The sequence below is a fragment of the Vidua macroura genome, chromosome 8 (genome assembly GCF_024509145.1).
Source record: "Vidua macroura isolate BioBank_ID:100142 chromosome 8, ASM2450914v1, whole genome shotgun sequence".
NCBI classification, from domain to species: Eukaryota; Metazoa; Chordata; class Aves; order Passeriformes; family Viduidae; genus Vidua; species Vidua macroura.
In genome coordinates this window covers 28,806,436-28,828,702 of record NC_071578.1, presented here as the reverse complement: position 1 = coordinate 28,828,702, position 22,267 = coordinate 28,806,436, and the positions used below count along the sequence as shown (strand labels likewise).

The 22,267-nt window shown below is 40.0% G+C and overlaps 2 protein-coding genes across 4 annotated transcripts in view; one reads left to right on the top strand and one right to left on the bottom strand.

The window, feature by feature from the left end:
• Nucleotides 1-9,810, top strand: part of FAM13C (family with sequence similarity 13 member C) — a 115,166-nt gene extending 105,356 nt beyond the window's left edge. Inside the window, exons 18-22 of the mRNA XM_053983531.1 lie at nt 2,171-2,258; nt 4,559-4,650; nt 5,871-6,070; nt 7,048-7,149; nt 7,881-9,810. Coding sequence (XP_053839506.1) covers nt 2,171-2,258; nt 4,559-4,650; nt 5,871-6,070; nt 7,048-7,149; nt 7,881-8,004 — 606 coding nt within the window. The 3' untranslated portion in view covers nt 8,005-9,810. The remainder of the gene's footprint in view (nt 1-2,170; nt 2,259-4,558; nt 4,651-5,870; nt 6,071-7,047; nt 7,150-7,880) is intronic.
• The window catches only part of PHYHIPL (phytanoyl-CoA 2-hydroxylase interacting protein like), a 127,042-nt gene continuing 114,288 nt past the window's right edge, over nt 9,514-22,267 (bottom strand). For all 3 annotated transcript variants that reach the window (XM_053983534.1, XM_053983533.1, XM_053983532.1), the window contains exons 2-5: nt 20,379-20,575; nt 15,307-15,481; nt 14,243-14,360; nt 9,514-10,853 (exon numbers count right to left, since the gene is read on the bottom strand). In XM_053983534.1, coding sequence (XP_053839509.1) covers nt 10,319-10,853; nt 14,243-14,360; nt 15,307-15,481; nt 20,379-20,543 — 993 coding nt within the window. In that variant the 5' untranslated portion in view covers nt 20,544-20,575 and the 3' untranslated portion in view covers nt 9,514-10,318. The remainder of the gene's footprint in view (nt 10,854-14,242; nt 14,361-15,306; nt 15,482-20,378; nt 20,576-22,267) is intronic.

The window sequence follows — 22,267 nt, the reverse complement described above, 5'->3', positions numbered from 1 at the left end:
AAATTAAGAGAATGAATGTAGGAGTTCAAGAGATAAAGGGCAAATAAACATACTTTTAATAATGTTATTCAAAAAGCTGCACCAAATCCCCCAAAAAATAAATCCAAGACCCAACTGGGAATCCAAAGTGAGTGTGGGCTGGCTGGGGCCGTGCCTCGGTGCCCTGGGGGAGCAGCAGCTCTGTGGTGCTCAGCTCTGGCTCCCAGCCTTTCCCAGAGGGGCAGGGTTGGAGCTGGTCTGACGGGGACTGGCACTGCTCTATGGAGGTGTCATGTCTCTTGTTGCCTTTCTTTATACTTTTTGTTTCTAAGTTTGTGTTAATGCTGCTTTGTAATGAGCCACCACACATCCCCAAGTGGCAGACTAAGGCCCTGGGAAGCTGACTCTGTGCCTGCATGGAAACAAAGCACTGCCTTTGACAAGCCCAGCCCTCACTGGACTGTCTGTCCTTCTGTGTCCACTTTGTAATTTCTGTCTGGAAAAACAACAGTGATCTTGAAGGCATAAGCATGCAGGGAACAGAACAGACTAGTAAGGAAGATAACTGTGTACAACATTTTGTGTGCCTCTGTTCCAAGTTATGAAAACCAAACTACTACCTTATCTTTAGGTGAAGTCCCCCTTTTCTTTCTTTATATGTGACAAATAACTTTTGCCTTCTGTATGAATGTTTGCAGCCTGTCCCCCAAGGCTTTTCTCAGACTGGCTCCCTTTATGTATCTGTCTTCTCATCATTGACCCATTTCAGTTCTTATTCTCCTTGGCTATGAAGCAGTGCTTCTATTTAATTAGTATTGAATCTCCTGCTGCTGTGTGTAGCCTACAGTCCTAAGATGTCTCAGACAATTCTGTAGTTTGTGACTTCAGCTGCCTTATCTCATTTTGAAATTATCAGCTATTTCAAACTTAGCTGAATACCAATCTGTCTTGAGATTGCTAATAAAATGAGCTAATGAAATAGGCTCAAATGCTAAGCCCTCTTGAGATTGTTTCTCTTGTGTAAAATCAATATTAATGATCACCCCATTTCTTCCTAACCACTCAGCTGCTCCAGGCTTAATAGTTTTTGAAAGAATTAACCTTGTATTAATTGCGGAACTAGCAATAAATAAACAAATTAGCTGATTTATAATATTCCTGCATTCTAGTTAGCAGCTCATCTCTTAACATGAATGACAGATGATTTTAGAGTGATTAACTCATGCAGACCTTTTAGCAAAATGTGATTAGCAGTTCTGATTAATGGCTCTGTGCTGTTTTTGCATTTGAGCATCAAAGAAAAAAGGTTTTGCTCCTGTTGAAGTTAATAGCAAGGTGCTCTGATATTAGAAGAGTGTCACTTCTTCAAGGTTGATTTATTTTTAAAGGCAGGGTCTAATTAGTAGACACTTTTTTAGTTGTCACTACAAGCCCCCTTGTCATCAGCTTTCTGCAGGAAGAGGCCCCCTGTGTGTGTGTGTGCCCCAAACTCCATGGTTCTTCACATGACTTCATCTCCCCCACACCTTGGAACACCTGGCCCTAACTCAAGTGATCCTGCTGTGACCTGGCAGAGACTGTGGGAAATGACATTCACTTCATGTGCACCTTGGTGCTCTGGCCCAGGTGAAAATAAGCAACTGTCAGGAGCAGGTCTAGCTGGGGAAAGGGAGGAGACAAATACCTATTGCACTGTGTGCTCCCCACAGCACACACCTGGACAAATGCTCATTCACCAGCACTGCAAAATCAAAATTCTTTTGGTACCAGTGATTCATATTGCAATTTTTGAACAGAAATAAACTGTTTACCATAACAGGTTGGGTTTGCATTGCTAGATCTTTATGTTCTACTTCCCTTACCAGCCAAGGCAAATCTATTTCTCTCTCTTGATGAATAATTAAAAAGTTGAGGAATGCTCTCTATGCAATTTTTCAGCTTTCTGAGTATTTTGTCTAGAATGGTGGCTGTTCTCATTTTTTACAAATAAACATACTTAATATATATGTTGTGTAATTTTGGACTCTTTTCTTGCTAAGTTAATGCCAAGTCCCCATTGACCTCAGTGCAGACAGAAATAGAATTCATTATTAATGTTTATCTGGGAAGAAGAGATTATTAAACAGATATGTACCTGTACCCTTGTCATGAAATCCTGACTCACAATCTTATAAATAACTTTTTTAAATAGGATATGACAAAAAAGCAAATGGCTTTGGAAAAAATCAATCTTCAGAAATGTCTACTATATTTTGAGAGTATTCATGGACAACCTGTAAGTATGCCATGGAAAGACAGCTAAATTAAAAATTATCTAACTTCTCTCACCAATATTTTTGGCATATTGAATATATTTAGATTAATTTTACACAATTAACCTAATTTTAGTTATTTCAAACTAATTTTCAGGTATAAATATTATTTCCTGATACTGATGAATTTGGTTTATATGTTAGAAATTAAAGTAAAATAAAAAGTGGCTCTGTATCTCTCCATGATTGGAAAATGCAAGATGTGAGGATTAAATTGGAGAGTTCACAGGAGATTTGGCTCTGCTATCATGTATGATTATAATGCTTATCAGCTGAGGAAGGTTTTATATAGGGCACTATCTGAGATATGAACTACAAAATTACATGACATGTCATAGTGTTTGCCTTTACTACACAGCAGGACTTAAATTATTTCTTAAAATCTCTTGAAGGGACTTCATTGCTGAATGTAGGGGCAAACAAAAAATGCCATAATTGGTGAGATGATGATTTGAAAATTTGTCTACACAGCTGAGGAATTTCTTTTTAATATCAGTGTCTGTATCCTTGTGAATGTCTGTTTCTGGCTAGTAGTTGTTGTGGTAGAGGAAAAGGGAACGTGCACCATTGTTTGCCCAAAAATATGCCAGCTGTTAATATTATGATCTGATTCTGATCTCATTTTTTTCCATCTTCTTTGGGCTTGGAATGAGAGCTGATGGATGGAGTAAGTATGCAAGAAGGGTATGAAGAAATTATATTTCCTGAGGAGGAAAACAAAAAAAGGGATTATTAGTGCAATGTAGAGGTAAAAGAGACTTGATTCAGAGACAGGAAAGAGAATAACAGGGTGCCTTTGTAGCACAGGGTTCAGAGAGGGTGTTCTGAGGGCTGAAGCAGCTCTGTAACAGCAGCCTTGAAACACAGTGCAGTGTGCTGGGGCTGACGTTGTCCCTGCTGATGTCTGGTGTGGCTCAGCACCATCTTTATCCAGAATTACCTGACAAGGTCAGACAGAGAGACCACTGACCAGTTTAAAGTAAAAAAAAAAAAAAAACCTCTTCTGGCTTGTTTGGCATTCCCTGGAGCTCTTATGTGTTGTAGCTAAACGGAACATGATGCCTGGGGAAGAGAAGTGGCCAGGCTGGGATAGGCAAGCCCTGACATTCCACATGAAGGGTGGCTCTAGAAGTGGTCCCTAAGCACTCCATCAGCCAGATGTGTGCAGTGTCACCAGCCTGTGTTTGTCTACTGTCCCCCTTGCTCCTGCTGACCAGGTGTTTGTCTGTCTGAGCAGCTCTGCACTATTGCCTGTGCCATCAGCCACTCTGTGGCTCTTCAGACCACTCATCTGAGCGGGTGCACCTGGGCCTCTCTGCAGTGCCAAAAATCAGAGAAATTGCACCCAGTGAGTGCTCATAGGTGTGGGAGCTGATGAGCAGAGGCTGATGGTGGACTAGGGAGCAAATGACTCTCTTTGGACATTTTACCACTGAGAAAAATGTTATTTTAGAGGTGTGGGGGTGTGGTGGCATGGTATGGTTGGTTGGTGGGAGGGGGGGAAGGTGATTTGTCTTGTTTTTGGGTTTTTTCCCCCTTGTGGAATTTGCTTGCTGCTTTTTGTTTTTCTTAATGCAGTAAGTCAATCAAGTGCACAGCTAGTTTCCCTAAGGTGTATTATTGTATTTGTGAACGTTCGTGGTGGATCAGGCACTTAACACCTGATTTAAAATCATATTCCCTTCCAAATCAATGCTGCAAGTGCTCATGAAAGACCAAGAACAAAGTAAATGAACAGATGGTAAATCCCCCTTGTGGAAGGCAGCTCTGGTGAGGGATGCAGGCAGCAATCCTGCACAGAGCCAGCTCTATGTGCAGGCTGCAGAGCCGTGCTCTTGGTGCTCTCCATCCCACCGGGCCGATGAGTGCCTTGTCCCAGGCAGACTGTGCCATTCCTGCTGCTGTCATCACAGCTCAGGAGGTGAGCTGGCAATGCAAGGCACAGCAGCAGCACATCTGAACTCCTACTGCTCTAGCAGCAGCCTCAGAGAGACAATAATTTGCCCTCTGCCTGGGCAGTGTGGCTCGAGAAGGTGAGAAACCACACTGGGTATTCTCCATTAGAAAATAGATTGTCATTTTCATTTTTAGAAATTGCATTGATTAAAATAGAGTTCCCATGGAATATCTATTGAAGCAAAATACACATCTGCTCATACTCTTCTACCCTTCTCAGCTTTACAGGAGAAAATGAGAACTTTTAAATTTACTTTTTATTTTTTTTAATTTTTGAGGGCTATGTTCTCTTATGATTTCTCTTTAGGTAGCTAAGCAAGAAAAGAGTCTCATGAAACCTCTTTACGACAGATATAGAATTATCAAGAAACTTCTGGCTGCTCCATCTTTGATCACAACAATTGTAAGTTGGAAAGAATTAATCCTTTGTCAAGGAAACATACAAAATGCTGTGTTTGATTTGTACCTGTATGTCCATTTAGCAACAATAGAACTACTGATACCAAAAAAACCTGCTTGTTGGTTAATACAGGGTGTTGATACTTCAAAATGCTCTGTAAAATTCAAGTTCTATGCATGCTAGAGGTTCCAATGTCCAGCAGCAGTTTCTGAGGCAAGAACTTCAGTGGGCTGGGTAAGACAGCAAATGCTGACATTAATTTTCCATTGTGGAAAATATCTGCAACACAGGAGGAAACTTCTCTCTTTCCATGAAGGACCCTGCTGTCACTATACCTAACTTTTATATCCTATCAACAATGCTTTTATCAATCATGTAGCACATATATGAAATTTGTAGTACTTTAATAATATATTGGTGCAATGGAACAGTACTGGTCTCATAGTGAGAGAAGACAGTGGAAGTTAATTAGCATGTCTACCAAAAATACTAATCTAATAGTAGTTGAAGCGAGGTCAATTAAAAAAAATATTATTGTCTTGTTAGATGGCAGTGTAACTTTACATTTCTTTGAAAAATCACAGTGTAAAACTTGGCATACTTGCATGCAGGTATTTCATTGAAAAATTTCACTGAAATTCCCCCTAAGTGTTACTTGCTGGGAGCTTGCCCTGTGGAGTTTTTATGTTTAAGCCTTAGTTTCAATAGCTCAGCTTTTTGTCTGAGGATGGTTGAATGTGAGCAAGTCACCAATATCAGTCTACTTTAGTCGTTAACAGTAGTTGCTATAAAACTGTGGAATCTCTCCCTCCAACTCTTTCTACAATCAAAACATCTGGATATAATATACACACAGGAGATGTGTATATAAGAGGAGTAGAAGTTCCAGACAGACTGCGCTGCTTACAAAATGCAGAATGTTAGTTAAATCTTTGCTACGTGTAAAGGCTTTTGGGCAGACAGAAATAAATTGCTGGCTGGAGATACCTGGGAGCAGGGCCAGCTTCTGTCCTTTTTACTCCTGGTAGGCAATGTACAGTAACCCAGTGACCCCAGGAGTGCTTTCATGAACAACCTCAGGTAGACCTGGTAAACCTTTCAATATGTGTGTTCTGTTTTGAATACATCCAGGAAGTCAGATCCTGATTCTTTATGTTGTCAGCCTATAACTGGAAGCATTGTAGTTTAAACAATTAATTTGATAATGTTTTTCATTTCCCAAGCAGGAGGAGGAAGACTCAGATGAAGACCATTCTCAAAGCAGCCATGAGTTATCATCTGGCCCAATGTCTTGCTTCCCTGTTGAAGAGCACCTGTGTTACTCACAGGAGGAGAGTGAGCCTGCACATATTTCACCTCTGGATGAAAAGAAAGTTTACAGACAAACAGCCTTGTCAATGTCCAATTTACATGAGGCAACAATGTAAGTTCTCTCTTTTTTCCCCCTGAATGTTTTAAAACATTTCCTGTAGACTTTGTAAGTGAAATATGAGCCTGTAAGAGAAATATGAGCCATACCTGTTGCATAGGTATATTCTATAGCAAAGGAGTGATTCAGTGCTTTTTTATGGGAGAGAGGAGGCAGAGGAGATTCATTGTTTGGGCAGCAGACTGGTGGTTTGAACTGTTTATTCAAACAACTTTGTGCCAACTTTTTGTCTTCAGGAAAAGAAAGGTAACCTGTTGAAGACTGTGCCTTCCAGGAACAGATGTTCTCATACCTTAGGGGATGGTATTTTTCTTTTGTGTTTTGATTGGGAGGTCTTAGATGCATAAATGAAGCTAACTAGACTCTAACACTATAGAGATCAAATAAAAAGTACTTAAGATTTCTATGTAACTCAACTATGTGCACAGTAGTTTGCTCATAAATGCTGGGAAGATATTTCTGTGCATTTTGTCATTAATAAAAAAAAATTACCAGGAGCAAATGTCATAACAGAATTCTCTCTCTGCTTAAACCCTTATTCTCTGAACACTAGCTAAAACACGGCCTCCAAAAATTATGCTTCTGGGTACCACTACCATTTCAAGTGCATCACAGTAATGATTGGGAACAGCTGCAAATAGAAGCAGGGCTTGCATGTTGACTGTAATTCAGCCATTTCCTCCTGTGAGATACTGAGCCCTGTCAACTCCATTAATTTCACTGGGAATTTAGGCCAGCAGTAAGGCTCAGTCCTGAATGCTTCTTCTCTTCCATTGACCAGAGTCTCTGCCTTCCCTTTATTAGCTGCAGTACCAGTAAGAGGGAAGGAGTACAACTGTGTATGGAGTGTGATGGAATGTCTTGGGGCTCTGGTCAGTGCCTGCCAAGGGCCCAGAGCAGAAGCTCAAATCCAGGGCTTTACAACCCTGCCAAGCACAAGGGGGTTTCATGTTCCTGTCTCTGTTTCACAGGCCAGTTCTACTCGAACATCTCAGAGAAACAAGAGCTGATAAGAAGAGACTTCGCAAGGCTCTTCGAGAGTTTGAAGAGCAGTTCTACAAACAGACAGGAAGGTAACTCAGCAGAGCCCTCTCCTTGTCCCCTTTGGGTCTCCTTGAGGGTGGGCAGACCAAAGGGGCTGTACCCAAGGGCTGGAGATGTCTGGTCTCTGGAGATGTCCATCTATGTCTCTGCTTAGTTCCTTCAAGATGTGGTCATCCATGAGGAAAGCCAGGATTTGGGGATCTTCCAGGACATGCCTGCAATGGGTTCATACCCACCTCAGCACAGGATATTCCTGAGCTCAAGGGAGGCTGCTAAAAGTCTCTTTCTGAGGATGTCACTCTGCAGGGAATAGACTTGGCAGTTGGGCCATTTTTAAACAGCCAGATTTTAAAACCAGAAGCCACTGGTTTTTTTTTACCCAGAATTAAATACTGGCTATTTTTCACTCTGTTTTTCCTCCTCTTCATTTAGCAATTGAAAACCATGATCTATATGGGCACTGGTAACAGTGGTAACTGGTAACAGTTTTAAAAAGCACTATTATGACTTCTCTGCATATTTGAGAATCAAGTAATTATGCTTCCACAGCTGTGAAGAAAGTTGTCTCATATATGAAAATTCAGTATTTTAAATATGATTTTATTTCTGTATATTAGAGCTTTTTGGTCCTGTCAAATTATCTTAGTCATTTACAGTAAAAAAACCTCAATCCTCATCAGTTGTTGAAGAATTAATTTTTAAGACTGTTTCTCTTATTACTCATAAAAAGTGATAAAATGCTTTTATTTGCTCTTCGTAGGAGTCCTCAGAAAGAAGATCGGGTGCCCATGGCTGAGGAATACTCTGAATACAAGCACACAAAAGCCAAAATCAGGCTCCTGGAGGTTCTCATCAGTAAGCATGATATTTCCAAAACGATTTGAAGTGAATGCAATGCTGTGACGTTGTTCTCTAGGGAAAAAAAAAAATCCAAGCAAACAAGTAATGAAAAAGAGAAAGTAATTTTACAGGTCTTGGTCTGCTGCACGATTATTTGACACACTGAGATTTTTGATGCACTTTACCAATTATAATAGCTGTGATGAGAGAGGACAGCAATATGCAAGGATATTAAGCACGGGTGAGTGGAATATAGTATATATTTTTCCTTTAGAAAAAGCCTTGAAGTGCACTGTGAGAATGTTAAGAAATTAAAAGGATGTTGAAGTAATGTAGATTCTCAGTTTGACCTGCTCTAAAAGTGTGAGGAAATGTTCTGCAGGTTTTTAGTACATGCTAAAGTGCCACACGTTTGTTTCCAGAATTAACATGCGTTATAATTAATTAGTAATGTTGGCTGTTAAGGTGCTGATTCACTAGATTAAAAGAAATGAATTTGAGTGAGTGAAGGAAACACTCAGAACATACTCTAGCTGTCAAGACAGAGTTGCCATTCAATTCCAGTGGCTTCAAAGAAAGGTGTATGGGAAGAAGCAGTGCCAGGGCTGGGAGCAGAGCAGAGTGATGCTGCTTATGGAAGAAAAGGCCAGAACGAGACGGCCAAATGGAACTGGTGGTGTTACAGGAATAAGGGAAAGTGCTTGGCAAAATGAACCAGCTACAGGCTGCTGAGAAAAGATGGAACAAATGTACTGGCTGCTGTCCTTTTCACTAGTTCACAGGACCTGGCTCACAGAATTTAGAAGTCAGTAAATAGATCAACTACATGCTAATTTTGATTTCTCTATTGACCTTTGCACTTTGGTTTGCCTGATGCTATAACATTCGCTTCTCTAACTACCAAAGCTCGTTTAAACGCATGCACTTTGTAAAATGTTGAAGTACTTCTTGTGTTATAAATTGCCACATATATATATAAAAACAGGACTAGATTACTGCATTATGCTAAGATATTTTGGATAGCTAAAGTACATGGTATATAAGTGAGTGTCACAGTTATCTGATGAGGACTGCTAGACTTCTTGTTTACTGAAAATAAGGTTATAAAAAGTTATTTTTCCATTAGAGTTACGCATCTTTCTTAACTTTCAAAGCACCACACTTTGTAATATTAAGGAGTATTGTCACTGTTTGTGATAGGCCATTGGTGTGAAAAGTGGACTAGTAATAGAAAGATTATCAGCAGGTTTTGTACTAGAAATGAAAAACAGAGATTCTGGGAAATTCCTACCCCAGACAGAAAGGAGGGAAGAATTACTTAAAGAAAAAAAGAAAGGGACTGGAACCAGTTGAATCATGTTTAGTGTTTTGCTTTACCTATCATTTTGTATTGACCACATAGTATAAGCAATCTGTTTTTTATCTTGGTAAGAAGATTTTGATTTTATAAAGCCTATTATGTACCGACCGTGTTTGTATTTATCTAGTATGTAATGGCATGATTTGGAAGATGTACACATCTTCAAGTAGTATGGAGGAAAAAATATGAACACTAAAAAAAGGAATTTTTTATTTTGCAGCCGTTTGTTGTTTCAGTGTACTGATTTAATAATTTATAACTTAACTTTTATGAATCAGAAATGGTCTTCATAAATCTGTTTTAATTAAAGTCATCTAGAGCAACAGGAACAGATACAGAGCTATTTGAAGTTTACAAACTACATCTTTGATAAGGGAAAATGATTTAATGACATGTATACAATTGATATTAAAATGTAATCTATATATTCTATATGATTGTATAATATTTTATACAACAGTACAAATAAAATATTTTTCTATTATATTTATTATGTCGAGACACAGTTTCTGTTTTCAGTTAGCTAATATAAATAACATAAATAACACTGTCAAACAACACGTTGGAAGTGCTGACATTTCTAGGCTCTGAAATTCAAATCATGCTGCAATTACAACCTTTCATGCTGTTCAGTTATCCCAGTACTTGTTCAGTAGTTAAAATTAACGCATATTTAAACACCATTTATAAGCCGTTATTTTTATTTTGCTAAAGCAGTTTATATAGGATTTTGTTATGTTTGGCAAGAAACAGAAAACAATTTTTGCAGCATCTAGGTATAAATGGTTGCCAGAAAGAAATCCAGGACTTCTAATCATTTAAAGCATTGGGGGAACAGAAGGGAAAGAGGGAGAGAGAAATCCTAAGAAGGCTATTGGAGGTTTTGAAGACTGGTAGTTGCTTTTGGTGACAGCGGCATGTGCATGCTTCCGACAGAACTGTCTGACTATGGAAATGGGCAACAGAGGTTTGAAGGCTCCTAAGGAATGAGGGAAGTTTTAACGTCCAACACTGATATTGCAGGTCTTGCAGCTGGGATCTTTCTTTGCATTTGCAGTAGACAAGCTCATTAGTTGGTGACCAGTAATTTCTGCAACTGTGCCAAGGGAGAGATCCACAGGATCAGTGTAAATTACTTCCAAAATAACATCCTGGGCATGATGGTAAACCATGACCCCGTCTTCTTCATCGCAGGTCAGAAATTTGTTATCTTTTATATTTAGCTGGGGAAGGCGCTGCTTACAGAACTCATCTCCTGGTGACCCCACCGGGGCGATCACGAGGATGACGTAGTGGTAGGCTGTGTACATGCAGTAGAAGTCTCCAAAGTACAAGTTAGTGTTTGGGTTGAAGAGTTTTTCAGCTGCAATCTCATACCTGTATCTTCCATAGGGTGAATCCTGGGGTGGTTTTCCAGTGTTAAACTCAGTGTTGCAGCTAAAGAAGATGCCTTCCAGCTTCCCACTGATTGGAGAGCCATGGCTGCCACTGTTATCCTTAACAGAGGGCTGCATAGCATTCCCATGATGCTCTCTACAAATGAAGGACTGGTATTGTTTATTTTGTAACACATAGTAAAGAAAAAGTGATAAGTTAGGACATCGTGCTGTTTGGAAACAGGACTGAAGGGACACAAAGGGAAACCATTAAACTGGAAGTTGGGGTTAGTATCATGGTCTTAGGACCAAGAAAATCAAGTGCTATTAGACTTGGGAAGAGCTAGAATAACTCCCGTTCAAGGGGAAAATCTGCTTTTCCAGCCTGCCTTCTCTGTCAGCTGTCTGGGTATCAGATGCAGGCAAAAAAAAGCACAAACAAAAAAGCCCCCAGATCACAAATATCTTTAATTAAATGTTTTGTTCAGACTTACATTACATTTCTAACAATAAACACATGTTGACTATCGTAAGTCTCCATATGCTGAATATACTGTTTGTTAATATGCATTTTTAGCATAGGCAGTATATAGTTCATGTCAAAAACTGCCAATGAAAGTTATTTCTGAAAGATGCTTTTTAGAGAGGTTATAGGAAAGAATGTACTGTCTACCAGTATGTTTTGTCCTCAAATGATCATTTCAAGTCTAATTGGTCTACTGCTGACTTCAATCAGTGCAGAGCTGGGCACAGAGAATTAGGCAATTTGGTTGGTTTCCACTTTGGTTGGTATCCAGCTTCTGCAGTCACTAGTCCTAAGGGGAAAAAAAGACTAACTTTTTTTTTTTTTTTTTTGGTTAGTCTTAGCTCAATTTTATTCCAGTGAAAAGAAATGTACAATGAACAAGTGAATTTTTAAAACCCCAAATCCCAAATTGCATTCAACAGCATTAGGCTGCCAAATTTAGGAGAATACTCCAAAACATCCCCTCTAACCTTCTGTAGCACCCGAGATTTTATGTATTGGCAGGGCATTCCCCAGTATTTGTGTCCCACATAACTCTGGAAGTGTTCCAGTGGCAGCTTTGGCTCCCTCTGCACCTGCAACCACATAATACCTGAAAGGGAACCAGCCCCTTTTGTAAGTCTTGCAAAACACCATATTTACTAGGTACCCTTCGAACAATGTCTTTATACTCACTACATGACAGACTAAAAACGCATGAGGCTGTGGGCCTGGAGATTCTTATGATTCTTATATTCCCCTCTTGAATTGCTTTTACTTTTTTTTTCTTTTTTCCCTCTATCCTTCTTTTAGGAAAGGGGAAACTAGCCAAGAAAGACTGTTCTCTCTCTTCTTTTAACTTGCAAGAGGTCCATGTAAAATGGTGCTGTGTGGGAGAAGGTTTTGCTTGGTTAAAGTGGGAGGTAGTAGTCAAAGCAAACAAACTCATAGTATACATTACAAAACAGCTCTAAATCAACACAGTAATATCTCCAGCTGTGATTATTCTTTTCATTATTTGTAATCTCCTCAGCAGCACTCTCTATTTTACTCTAAGATACATTTCAGAAGTTTTCTGAGCTGTTCAAATACTACCTACTTATATTGTCTCAAGCCCTATTTCATAAGACATTGATTTGAGTGGGGGGTATAATTACTTTTTTATGACTGAAGAGATTACTAGGGAGAAAAAAAAAGAGGAAAAAAAAAAGGTTGAATAAGCTTAAATAACCACCTGAAACCTCTGCAACCTGAAAAGTCAGGCTTCATTCTGAGAAAGCAGGTTCCATTTCTGTGGCAAGATACTGACATCCAGTGGCCAATTAGGCTAATTATAGGTCGCCCTTTCTGGCGATCTGAGCTGCTATTGGTGCTCCCAGCCCGGGTAAGCTGCAGCGACACAAACACCCCTTCTGAGCTCACCTCAACTCCTCCATTAGGGACTGTGCTTTAGCACCAGGAACAGCTGCCTGTATGCTAATGCTACCAGAGCTTTTCCAGGCTGTGTGATGACACCAGAGACCATGGCAGGCATGGGATGAGAAGGAATTTTCCTAATAGGAAGCATGTGGTTAGGGCTTTTAACATAACATAAAGACAGGTGTACCAGGGAAGGATTAGCCCTTGTGACTGTATTAGTCTATTTCTGATCAAAAGTGACCATCAGCCAGTTCTGGTAGTGTAGCTTCCTACTGGCCTGGTAAAACAGCTTTTTGTCTCTGTTAGCTCCCTAACAGAGGGAAAACAAACCCATCTCTATTGGTGTCAAACCAAGAAGGAACTTAGCAGGAAGAAGAGGAACAGATAGAGTGCAATCAATTAGAGCCACATTTGGCAGATCAAGGCCAAACCCACAGCTATAAATGCACCTCAGTGGCAATTTTCAACACTAATGAACACAAAGGCATTTCCCTTCTGTGGTATCCAGCCCAGGATGGCAGCAGTGGTTATGGGGCCTCAAAGAGCCTCAACAACTGCAATTTGCTCTCTGCCTCTACTGAGTTTTGCAGCTGTGCCCCTATGTGCAACAAAATAATCCTTCCAATACACAGAAGGCGAAGAGCAAGCGCATGCTCTGCAATATCCAATATACTCTTGGAATAAATTAGATACCCATGACTATAAAGTGGGAATGTTTCCAAATATAGTGGAGTCTGTTCTTTGAAGCTGGATTGCCTTGAGTTGTTTTAAAAACTTTCCATTCTAGGCAGGTACTAATGGGACACTCACATAAAACTGAAATTATGTGGCCCAGCAGGAGCCCCATCTCCTGATGAATATTAAAGAAGCACAGTCAGTGGTGCAGCCTTCCAACACACCGCTTACCTCTCGTCCATGTTCTTCTAACAGGAGAAGGTTACCCTGTGTGGCTGTTCCTGCTCATGCAGCACAAGCTTTGACTCCTTCTACCAAAAAGTCTGCTTTTCTCTTACACTGCTTCTGACCATGTGTGGAGGGCACACTGGGTCTCCAACAGAACAGGGAACCTACCTTCAGCTATCTTGTTTTTCATTCCAACTGAAGCACGGTGGTTTAACAATGTCTAAACATAATGCCCTCTCCCTCCCCACATGGTCTATAAATTAACATTCAGATTGCAGAGTCTGTATAACTGCATTTGGGCATGGAAATGGGATGGTTGTACATGGGAGAGCAAATATTTGAGATGGAACTCTTACACGCAGACAAACGCTTGTGCACACTGTACACTCCTACTGTCAGTCACTTAACTCTTAATTTCTCAGTACAATGGAAATATTTAGCTACTAAACTCTCCATTATGATTACAGATGCTTTAATCAGGCTGAAGTCCCTATGAGTACCTCAGTTTCCACTTCAAAACACAGACTTTTAGTGCCTAATGGAGGTGCTGAGTTAAGCAAGGTGAAAGAAACGAGTTGTGTTTTATTCTTTGCCTTCCTCTGAATGGGCTATAAAGCATACAGACATTCTGCTCTAGCTTCAGCACAGCTGTCTCTATTTACTTGTTTTCATTACTCCTTTAATTTGCCAAAGGACTTTGAATATGGTTAGTTTCTTACCTGATATAATCAAAGTATTCTTTGTGCTGATTCCGATAAAAAACAGACAGTTTAAGCATACGGCCTGCAATCACTTCAGCTTTTTCCAACAGCTGTGTTAGGTGAACTTTTGAATAATCTGGAAAGGAAAGACAAACTGCTAGTACAGGGGACAGGAAAAACCATAACACTCTCCAAAAGCCACAGACACATGCAGACTGAAAACTAGGAACAGAGTCTTGGTAATATACATCACATCATGCCCCAGTTTTCAACAGTGGAACAAGCAAATCAAATGGCAGGAGCAGGTGTTTGATTCTCTCCACTCCTTCCTCATGAAGACTCTGCAAGCTTACAGCAACTTTCAGCTCAGGATCTCCTATGTTAGAGCTGGTTTCCCTGTATTTGGGACTGCAGTGCAGCTCAGGACTGCAGAGGAGCTCAGGACTGCCCTCTCCGGTTCATATCAGCTGGCAAACTGTTTGCTACAATATACCTGGTTGTGAGCCAATAACCAATGACAGTACTAACAAAGCTTGCTTAGGACCCAGCTTAAATGGCTTCCCAACCAATGCAGGATTCATACTGAGCTTGCCTCAGTCCTCAGCCTTTACACAGGCATGCATAGTGACAGCAGGTCATGAACATCTTAAGGAAATCTTATAAATCAGATAGGCCAAAGTGACCCTCGAGACAGGGGGTTGATGGTGCTGAGGCTTTGCAGCATGCAGAGAAGGCAGAACAGCAGAATATCTTAAGCTGTCAGGGAGCTGCCCTTGTACCTTTCCCCACAGGTGCTGGCAGCCAGCAGCAGGCACACAAGTGGCCCTTTCCTAGCCTGGGACAAGCAGTGCTACCAGGCATAGCACTTTGGGACAGCTAAGCTATTGCACAAGACAAGGGCAGTCCAGCTTAACGTGCCAAACTCAGCACATACAAAGCCTAAAGCATGAATTCCAGTTTCCAGGGGTAACTGTTTAAGGCCACCAGCACAGCTGGCACTGGCAGGTGACCAGCCCAGTGTGGCAGCAAGGTCAGCATTAACTGACTCCAGCCTGTGGAACAGGACCCCTCAGCAGCGTTACCTGCGGTGCAAAACTCGATGATTTCACTCCACTCTGACACGACGTAGTCGCCGTCCACCTGCTTGGAGGCCGTCTGCACCGCCACCGTGTACTCTGTCCTGGGGCTCAGGAACCAGTGCCCACGCACTGTCATGGGCAGGGGAACAGCCTTGGCCACCAGCTTGGTGGGTACATCCTGGCACAAACAAAAGCACCGAAGGACACACAAGTCAGCAGTGAAAGCAAACCAATCTGCCACCCTTTCCTTCACTGCTTTTGCAGGTGTAGTCCCCAGCCCTGGCTCTTCTCTGCAAACTCCAGTTATTTCCCAGTTTGTTGGTGCAGCAAAGTGAGCAGTGGCAGAGGACCATGGTGCGAGACCTGTTCTAAGAGACATGGGGATAACTTGTATGTATGAAAGAATTATTTGTTCCAAGTGACTGTAGAGTAATACTATTATATGTAGCCCAAATATATAATTCACTCTAGGGTCATTTATGCTTACATATGCAAAGAAAGACATGCTACTGAGAACAAAGGTATTTTAATTTAAGAGATTCTTGTGCTTTCACTGTTTTCTTTTGGCCAATGTAATCAAACAAAATTCCTCCTGCTGTCAATCAGTCCAGCTACACTGCTGCTGCTACCTTCCAAACTAAATTTCAACAGAGAAAATTAAACACATTGCAGAGTAGCTATGGCTGGTTCACATCTTTCAAAATATCCTTCTGTACAGCAATGGCCAGAAGAAGCCAAACAGCTTGAGCCTATCACTGAACCCCTTCCTTTTCCCCCCACTGCCCCTTTAGATCCTCTGTTTTGCTCTTCCAGTATATCGCAACCCCAGGGTGCAACCAAGAAAAATAGCTGCTTGTTGTAGTTGAAATACTTGACTTCTACAGGACCAACGACTTTGGTACAGACCACCAAAGGACAGAAAAAATTGAAGGATGGGACATTTTATGCAAGAACTGTAGGGGAAAGGACTTACAATGGAGTTCAATGACTCTCTGTAGTGTACCTGAGGAGCTGTGATAGAATGAGAGATATTTATTATTGAATATTCACCAGTAATAACAGAATAGCAAGACAGCTGCCATGGGAAAAGTGGGCACTTTAAATGACATCCTTAACTGTCCACCTATAAATACTAGTCCACAACCATCTACCTATATACAGTAGTCCTATACTAGGACTACAGGTAGATGGGCTACTATAGTAGTCCATCTACCTATAACACAGTAGTCTTTAAGGAAAAAAGGAATATAAGGGAGATATTTCCTGGTCATGATCTCTAAGCAAGATCTGAAGGATTCTTTTTTCACTTGTCTTCTATTATGGAAAAAAAATCTTTTTCCTTTTGTTTTCCTATCAACAAAAAATTATCTTCAGTTTCTGTATTAAGAAACTGTAAAATTAGCAGTTTGGGATATTACAAGAATTGATGTAGTTGAGTGATAATCCAGGGTAAAATTTTGTTGTCAAGATTTCTCTTTTGCCAATTATAATTTAAAACAAATTGTAGTTGTATGAAAACTTTATCTGAAAAGGAGACAGGTGAACATGCTACAATTCATAATATGTAGAGAAAAATTACAAAGAAAAAAAAAGAACACCAAATGACATTTAAAGCTACCACTCTGAAAGGCATCCCACTGGACTGAGTCTGCTACTGCTAATGCAGTCAGCAGGTGCCACAGTTAACATCATTGGTCTTCCTGTCACCTCTTCTTGGGTTATGGTAAAAACAGCTTCCACCTGGGTCAGATCTCTGTGCTCACACCTCAATGGTGGCTTTTTCTCCATTCATTTTGTCAGTTTTCATGTAACATTAAAAGCCTTGCTGCCCCAGGTGTCAAAGCTTTACCTTCCAGCTGTGCATCAGCAAACTCTTTGAACCATACCAAAAAAGGGAGAGACTAGCAAAAACAAAAAGAAAAAAAAGGGTAGAAAGAAAGGGGCAGACCACCACACTGAACTGAGGGGTTTATGTCTTGCACAGCTGGAGAGAAGGGGCAGATGTGGTGCTTCTCACAACTCTAATCTGCTGGGTTTTTTTCTAAGCAAATACCATATTCTTTTAAAGGCCACAATACAGAAGAAATGTTCCTCTGGGAACTTCTCCACTTCTTCCTTTCATCTCTCTTCTGCTCAGCTCTCATTCCTGGCTGAGCCACCAAAGAAGTGCAAAGCAGGTACTGTGCCAGCTCAAGGAGAGCTAGGATTCTAGAGTGGCAGATGGCTGCTCCACTACCAGCACCCACCAGACAGCTCTAAAGGTACCTAGATGGCAATAATTTCTAAGAACAGCCTGGAAGCTTTGAATAACTAAGCAGCAAGGTGTATGCGTCACCCCATTCTCCTTTTTTGGGAAAAGAGGCAGCTTTCAGTCTTCAACTTTCTCCCATTTCATGTTACCCTTCCCTTTGCCAGGTCATTTCATAGAACACATTGTGGGTACTCAGCACAGCCAGATTCTAGTCCCAGTTTTGCTAAATATTTGAGTATTTTTTCTTATTACATGGGAGTAACCATATTTCCATATTTTAAAAAAGGGAGGAGGTATGCAAAATGAATTGAAAAGACAAAATCTTATTACAATTCTGGTCTTTGCACACCACTACCAATACAAACCTTCTCCTTCACAGAGATGATGATGATAGTCAAAAATAATAAAACTTTATGCTGAATATATTTTATATATTTACCAACAGAACCAGTATTGGAAGGTTGAATCATTCCCAGGTACACAAGAAAACAAAGAGCTCCCTTTCCTGAGGTACAGCATGAATCTAGCAGGTTAAGTCTATATCCCAAGTAACTTTGCCATCTGAGCAAACTGATACTTATGTTAATTCTGTATAAGTTAGAAAATGAGCTGGTCCCTTGCATTAACACGTGTGGGAGAGATGGGCACTTGCAGTGCTTTACCCTACCTCTGAGCTAGGTAAGGGTGAATTCTCCTTGCACAGGCGTCTTCAGGGTGCTGGATGACTCCTAGGAGTAAATCCCAATGCTCTTTCTTATATCTAGGCAATAGGGCTCACTTTTTCTCTGTAAAAAAGCTCTGCTAGGAGAAAGAGTAGGCTATCCCTCTCTTTCATGCAAAAGCTTTGTTAGGAAGTCAGCCGATGGGTGGGGACTGAAGTCAGCTCCCTGCTGTGAGGATTCAGGGCTGCAGCTGCTGGGCCATCAGCTCCTGCTGCTGAGCTTCAGCTGGAAACTCCTATGGCCGACCTTAGAGGGAGGAAGGATGCTTGTCTTGAGCCACAGCTGGGTAACACATTTGGAATCTGAGCACTTCAATTATCAACCAAAGTTCCTTCTAGAAGGTGTGCTAAAAACTGCTTAGTAGTAAAGATGCATGAAGACAAACACCCAAGTGCTCTGGCACAGAGCTGGAGTATTCAGTCTGTGCTTTACTATTGTCCACCCTCTCTCTACTCTCTGGATCTCTGTCATTCAATCTTGGGAATAAAACCATCAGAAAATTACACAATAAAAATCTTAACCAAGTCACTAACAAACTTAGTAGCAATCAATTTTTAGTAAATTCTGACAAGAAATCCAAATTATTCATCATTTTAATGGATAGATTTTAGTCTCCTGTTCTTACAAAACCAATTACCTTTGTACTTTGACTAAACACTACTGCACAATAAAAAACTAGGGAATTGCTGAGAAACACAAAATAAATCTAATAGCTTTTCTTTATTAAACTACCAATATCCTTTCCTGCCCCCTCCATTTTAAGTCTAAACTCATCACTGTGATAAAGATTCTGAAATGTATGGGGTGTTTGCTCTACTAGGATAACTCTACTTTTCACAAATATAAATGTTCCAAGTATACACCAGTTAGCACATGAATGAAAAAGCATGTAGAATAATAAAATAAATGAAATCAGAAAGAATCCATCCCACTTTAAAGAGTATATTTATTCCTGCAGTGTAAAATGGGAATTTTATTTCAAAGGCTGTCAGTTCAAAATTAGTGAGAGTAAGAAAAAAGCAAAAGTACCCTATTTTATTTGCTCTTACAATTAAAAATGGGGCATAATACATGCCTATTATAACATTTGGTTTAGTAATGCTTCACACACTGGTTCCTAGGAACTGCAACCAACTGACCAAGCTTGTAAAATTCTCAATTTCAAGAAACAGTAAGTGATTTTTTCCTCACTCTTACTGCACATGTTACTTCCAGCCAAAAACAACAACAACAAAAAAGGTCAAATAAGAAAATGATACACCTGCCATTAACAGAAATCTCATGAAAAATACTCTCACAATAAAAAGCCTCAGAGAAATCGGTGGGAATATCTTCTGTTTATCCCACTGGCTTAGAAACCAACAGTTATTTAGGTGCTGAGAAAATTACAGCCCTTACATTTGTTTAGACAGTTATTTGTGCCTTGGCAAACCTTATCTTTTAGATAATGCCAACATTATTTTTAAATTCGAAGAATGTTCTGCCTCAGTGTTTCTCTAGGTATCTCAGTATTTCAACTGTTCTGAGGTCAAAGCAAATTTTGCTGGATTTGGTAAGGCATTTGCAGATCCTGCAATGCCTTCAATATGTTCCTGCACCAGAGGCTTGAGGAAAGAGGCCAGATGAATATTCAGGTCACAGTGCTGAATGCTGCAAACTAAAATTGCTGGAAGCCTTCCTGAAGTGCATTAGAATTTGTGGCTCTTCTGTTGAAATGATATGTGTGGCTCTCAGGAGTCTGTCACTGCTCAAGGACAGGCAGAGAATACATACATTTTGTAAATAGTGATAAAGAACTAGTCAGGGATAAAAATGGCAGTCTTGCACTACATTGTAGAGGTTCCAAAAATGCTTACAAAGAAAACAGAAAAGTTAATGTGCAGTTCTCTGTGAAATAAATGTATTTGTGTGTTCATGCACATAGGTTGGAGACAGAGAAGGCATTTTGAGCAAACCAAAATTCCATCAGATTAATCAAAACCCACCTTTACTGGATATCCGATTCCTGTTTCCCATGGCCTGGCTTTGAAAGGTTAATAAAACATAGAGACTCATCTGTTTAAAATCAGGCATTTGTGCCTTGGTTTTTAAATGAAAATTACCTTGTGTTTGAATTTGTTGGAATTCTTGTTTTCTTTCTTGTTGAGATCGATGAAGTAATGAGTAATGCGATCCTTGGATTTAGAATCCATGTCCCAAGAAATCTTGAAGGAATCACACGTGATGTTACTTATTTTGATGTTGTGTGGGACTGGAAGCTCCTCCATCTCTGCAATCCCACTATCTTGTGATTTATTCCCTGCATAGAAAATAAGCGTGATTTGTTCAGTGAAGGACCCATTTGATCAGTGTTTTGTGCTCCAGTACCAGCACACCCCTGAACAGCTTTTCACAAAGGCTCACAGGGGGTCCTCAGGAGCCAGTGGGGTACAGTTATGCAAGTCTGGATGTCAGTGATGGAAAGCATTGGAAAGGGATGAAATTCCCCAGGTGAATAAGCACTAATAACATGGTGCACAGAGTGGCTGGCATCATCACTGTGTGTGTTTGACAGGACAAACCATCTGAAACTATCAAGTGCTCTAAGGTTCAGTTAAGAAGCCAGCAATGCCCACAGGTAACATAATGGACCTATTAATATCTGTCAGTGACTCAAACACAATCAAAAACCATATTCATCCTTAAACCACATTTTAAGCACAAAGCACATCCAATCTCTGCAAGGTTTATAGATGGTGGATGCATATACACATACATGTACACATATTTAAGACAGCAACTCCTGTGAAATGAAACAATTAACACTTTGATGAGCCACAGCAAAAGAGACACACAAGCAAACTTCATTTTCTGTTCTTTATTCTTTCCATTTTCCCAGCTGAGACCCGGCAGTTTTCTTGGGAAGCTCTTTTCTAAGTACATATGGGAAACTAACAAATGACCATTGACCCCAAAAAGAATCTCTGGTTCTAAATTTAGGTCGCCCCTTAGTTCCCAAGGCAACTTTATAGTTCAGCATTCTAACATTAGAATTCAGAAACATTAGGTGTTCTTGCACTTACATAAGATCCAAGTCAAAAGTTAACAAATGAAAAAAAACCCAGTAAGATGAGAAAAAATACTGGGTAAAAAAAGAAAAAATCTGTATGATGTAAGAGAAGAAGTAAAGAAACAGAACAGAAATAAAAAGAAAATTGAACATAGATAGGACAGATAGAACCAAAGGCGAAAACAAAAAGCTAATGAAAACAAAAAGCTAAGAAACTGAGGAAGGCTCCCAAATTCTGGCCAGATGATGAAGATGGGAAACTCATAGAGGCATGTGAGGCAATGACTTGCCAGAATTATTCATGGTCACATCTAATTATAGAAAAAGTATTTATACTTTTATCATAACTGGTAAAAATGATAAAAAACTGAACTCCAAGGTGTTTAGGCAGTAATACAAGTAAAAAGTTTACTTGGAAAACATTAGGAACATTTCAGCCTTTCAATATACTCTGCCAAAGAATTATTCCAGCACTTCAATGCAAGAATATTACTCTTGGCCTGATTATTCAAAATTCTGCTCATAGATATGTGAAATTCAATCACAGACTCTGCAAAATTCATAGATCTCCAGCTAGTATTGTGAATAATGTAGTTTTACTGATGATTTCAAGAACTAATAAAGCTAATTTTCTATTTTGTCTTATTTTATGCATTTACATCCAAAAGGTTGTCTATTATTCAAACATTCTATTGCTTTTTTTTTTTTTCTTTTTCAACTAATACCAAATCAGTTTGTGCACAGTCTTGCTCAGAATTGCCCCCTATTTGTGCCATACACAATGACATTTTCAACAGCTGCACTGGCTGCAACAGACTCAGAACTACCAGTCATTACTGAACGCTTTCTCTTCATATGAAAGACGTGGTAAGTGCTTTTCCCAACATGACATTTCAGAAAGCCAGCAGGGAGAAAATGGCACTGCTTTCTTTTGCATGCAAT